Genomic DNA, 4779 nt, shown 5'->3' with positions numbered 1-4779 from the left:
ACTTTTTTTCCCCTCCAGTTTGCTTTTTGGTCATGGTGCTTTAGTGCAACAGCAGAAACCATAACTAAGACAAATACCATGGAGGTTAAAGGAGGAGTGAGTCAGAGATATTGCAACCTTTTCTGAGGAAATTAAAATTGTCACATGCTAGAAGGCTGAGCCTGAAGTCGAGGGCCTAAATTTGCCTCTGAATAGAATTATGTCATGTGTTAGGGACCCATGGTAGGAGAGATGATGGTTTGGAGCTAGGGCACAGTATAGCATCCGGAAATTATATGGGAGATTGTTTGTCTAATCTGTTGAAGTGTATTTGTATATTAATTCTTTGCAGTAGAGTGGGTGGCGGGGCAACTGGAAGGGAGAATAGGAAAAACAGTCTGTGGCACAGCAGCACCTTCGCCTAGTGTGGGTTGGAGCCTTGTTGCTCTAATGTGAAACAAACCCAGGGGAGGGGAGCTAGTGTCCCTGAACTCCGCACAGACACTCCCAGTTCCTGTTTGATCCTCAGAACAGGCATCAGCCTAACACATAAAAGGGATCACAGAGTAAAGAGGGCAGTAAGTTCTTTCCACATGGGGATAAGTGGAGTGTAAATATTCTGAGCTTTAAGGAACTATAAACTGATGGTACCACCACCACCCCTCCTCTTCTTTCTCTTCTTCCTCCTCTTCCTCCTCTTCATCCTCTCCCTCCTCCTCTTTCTCCTCCTTCATCACTTCCTTCTCCTCACCCCTGCCCTCCTAATTCTCCTTTTCTTTTTTTTCTCTATCTTCTCTTTTCCCCTCCTCTTTAATTGGACATTCCAGAAATCACCACTCTCACAAGGCATACAGAAAGAGGCTTCTGCACTGTTTTGAAATTTTGACATTGGATTTTGGCTTGGGTTTGAATTTTGGTTCTGCCTCTGAATTTGGTTACTTTGCTATTGCTATGATAAAATACCACGACCAAGTCAACTTGTCGATTTGAAGCTTATGGTTTCAGAGAGTTAAGGTCCATGGTTGTAATGGTCAGGAACACTGACAGCAGCAGGTAAGCATGACACTAGAGACGTGGTGGAGAAGTCACTGTGTCTTGATCCATGAGTAGGAGGGAGGGAGAAACAGGGAGGTTGGCAATGAGAAAGAGAAAGGGAGAAAGGGAGTGAGCTCAAATATATGAGCCTATGGGACCATTCTTATTTGAAACACTGGTGTAAATTCAAAATAACAGGCCATGTGACGTTTGGCGAGTGATTTAAACTGCCTGTCCTCTGTAAAATAACCAAAATCTACTTCCCACATTTTATGAAATAAAAAGAATTACTATTAGGCACCAGGCTCTGGTCTGTGCTCTGCCATTCATTCATAGTGTAATTCTCTCTGATTAACTCTCTGCCTCAGTTTACTCATCTGGATGATAAAGGTGACAGTAGTACTATCTACATGCTTCATTTATTATTATTGACAGGTACCTAGGATAAGATGACTATTTGGCCAATAGTAGCTAACCTTTGCCACCATTCATCAAGGAAAATGCAAACCAAGAATCAGAGGCAGGCCAGCTCTCTGGTAGGGCCAGGTTCTTCTATGGTTCACTTACAGGTCAATCTTAAGTCGGTCCTATAGGAAGCCATCCAGACAGTCTGTCTGAAAAGATCTCTAGTTCTCTGCCCTATGTGTGGCACTCCCCCATCATCAGATAAGCACTTTCATAAGTCAAGGCCATTTTGATCTCAGCAAAGATCCTGTGCACATGCACACACTTGGCAGCTGTGGGCTATAGACCCTGTGTTCTTGCTTGTGATTTGAGTTATGTTATCAATACTTGTGAATGTAAACTTGGGAGATCAAAGCTGCCCAGGTCACGAAGGCTAATATTTAAATTCCAGACTTGCAGGCACAGCTCTGAAATTCCCTGGCTCCACATCAAGTCTTTGTACAGAAATCAAGTCAAGCATGCATTTGACACATTTGTGGGACTCTGGAGTGTGGGTGTGGTATGCATTCAGTAGAAACTGGGGGTCTGCCCAGAATGGAATTCCATGGAATTCTAATGAGGGACTGTTGTTCAGTTCAGGGCCCTGTATGACCCTAGTCAGAGCAAACAGATTTCTATAGTTCAGAGACATCACAGAGATGGCTGTAGTCTCTGGAAATACTATATGCTGTCTCAGGGGCAATGACATGAACCTGGCTTAGCACTGCTACTTTTCATGTTTGCTTTTGGTTGTTGGGATAAAACATGGACTAAAGATCATCTACTTCATCTACAATTCTCAGTTCACACCTTTCCTCCATCACTGAGGGAAGCTAAGGCAGGAACCTAGAGTTGGGAACTAAAGCTGAGTCCATGGAGAAACACTGTTGGCATGAGTTCTGTAACATACTCAGCTATCTTTATTATACAACCCACAGTTGGGCTGCAACCCTTTCCCATCAATCGAGGATCAAGAAAATGCCCCACTGACATACCCCCAGGGCATCTGATAGAGGCAGCCTTATTGCTCAGTGGAGATTCCCTCTTCTCAGGTGTGTATCTGTTTATGACAAATTGACAACCAACTTCCATGTAATGTAGAAATTATAGATAATGGTCATACATTTCCTGAAATGGGATGATAGCTATGGTTTTAATCGCTCGACTTGCACCACCTGCCCCGTTACACCCTTGAATTTGTAGAACCAAGGCATTCTTTGGCGACATCAACTATTCTGTCATCTGCCTAGCTCTTGCAATTCAACCAAACTTTACTGAGTTCTCTACACATGCTTTTTAGAATACAAGGCTTTTGTAAGTACAGAAATGAGCAAGATGAGGTCCCGAGTGATGGCTCTGCAGGTCAAGGTACTTACTGCCAAGCCTGTGTTTGGTCCCAAGGACCCACATGATGGAAAGAGAGACCAATTCCAGTGTGTTGTTTTCTGTCCTCCGCTTCGATGCACACACACACACACACACACACACACACACACAGAGAGAGAGAGAGAGAGAGAGAGAGAGAGAGAGAGAGAAACAGAGAGACAGAGAAAGACAGAGTGACAGAGACAAAGACAGAAGGTGAGAGAGAGAGAGAAAGAGATGGCCACATACACAGTTGTAATTTTAGAACAATTTAAAATGAACAGAAGTTGTTGCCATGGAGGTCAGATGCTCACTACTACTTATAATATCATAAAGGTGGGTTCCATGCTCCTCTATGTTCCAGAGACAGCTGCATCTTCTCATGCAGTGCCAGCCTCTTCCGGTAGACAAGATGGTGAAGGTCAGAGTGAACGGATTTGGCTGTGTTGGGTACCTAACTACCAGGGCTTCCTTCTGCTCTGCATCTGGCAAAGTGGAGATTGTTGCCCTCAGTGACCCCTTCATTGACCTCAACGTCATGGTCTACATGTTCCAGCATGGCTCTACCCATGGCAAATTCAATGGCACAGTCAAGGCTGACAATGGGAAGCTTGTCATCAATGGGAAGCCCATCACCATCTTCCAGGAGCGAGATCCCGCTAACATCAAATGGGGTGATGCTGGTGCTGAGTATGTCATGGAGTCTACTGGTGTCTTCACCACCATGGAGAAGGCTGGGGCCCACTTGAAGGGTGGGGACAAAAGGGTTATCATCTTACCCTTTCAGCTGATGCCCCCATGTTTGTGATGGACATGAACCATAAAAATATGACAGTTCACTCAAGATTGTCAGTATTGCATCCTGCACCACCAATTGATTAGTCTCCCTGGCCAAGGTTGTTCATGACAACCTTGGCATCATGGATGGGCTCATGACCACAGTCCTTGCCATCACTGCCATGCAGAAGACTGTGGATGGCCCCTCTGGAAAGCTGTGGCATGGTGACCTTGGGGCAGCCCAGAACATCATCACTGTATCCACTGGTCCTGCCAAATCTATGGGCAAGGTCATCTCAGAGCTGAATGGGAAGCTCACTGGCATGGCCTTCTGTATTCATACTCCCAATGTATCTCTTTTGAATCTGACATGCTGCCTGGAGAAACCTGACAAGTATAATGACATCAAGATGGTGGTGAAGCAGGCAGCCAAACCAAAGCTTCACTGAGGATGAGGTTGTCTCCTACGACTTCAACACCAACTCCCACTCTTCTGCCTTGAAGCCGGGACTGGCATTGCTCTTAATGACAACTTTGTAAAGCTCATTTTCTAGTATGACAATGAATATGAATACAGCAACAGGGTGGTGGACCTCGTGGCTTACATGGCCTCCAAGTAGTAAAAAACCCTGGACCATTCACCCCAGCAAGGGTGCTGAGAGCAAAAGAGAGGCCCTCAGTTGCTGAGGATTCCCCATCCCAACTCTGCCCTTAACACTAAGCTCTCACAATTTCCATCCCAGACTCCCATAATAACTGGAAGAGCCTAGGGATCCCTCCATACTCTATTAAATACCATCAATAAAGTTTTGCTGCACCCACAAAAAAAATAGCATGTGGGTGGCTTGACAGAAGACCACGCCCAGGTGTACAGATTACAGGTAAAGGAATAGCTCATTCTTCCTATCAGCTGCAAATTTGTTTGCACAGAGGACTTGTACATCCAATCTTCCCTAGGGTCAAGCCCTGGCTCTGGTTTTAAACTGTGTCATTGAAAACGAATAACTTAACTGCAGTAAACCTTTGTTTTCTTGACTGTCAACTTGAGAATCGTGCAGTACCTTTACTCATGGAAAATTTGATGACATAAAGAGAAATAATCTGCACAAAACTTGCAAACTATTGTCCAACATTAGCACAGTAAGCTAATGTGGCCATCATCATAAGACAGACTTCACT

At 44.7% G+C, this 4779-nt stretch overlaps 1 protein-coding gene across 1 annotated transcript; it reads left to right on the top strand.

Moving 5' to 3' along the window:
* Positions 1-3743: 3743 nt before the first annotated feature.
* LOC308424930 (glyceraldehyde-3-phosphate dehydrogenase-like) lies at positions 3744-4049 on the top strand (the record flags this gene model as incomplete). Its single annotated transcript, XM_080922111.1, has 1 exon — positions 3744-4049. One exon carries the CDS (start codon positions 3744-3746, stop codon positions 4047-4049), a length of 306 nt encoding a protein of 101 aa, XP_080778237.1.
* Positions 4050-4779: the final 730 nt, after the last annotated feature.

The sequence above is a fragment of the Micromys minutus genome (assembly GCF_963924665.1).
Source record: "Micromys minutus genome assembly, chromosome: 9".
Lineage (NCBI taxonomy): Eukaryota > Metazoa > Chordata > Mammalia > Rodentia > Muridae > Micromys > Micromys minutus.
This window is presented reverse-complemented; position numbering and strand designations above follow the sequence as displayed.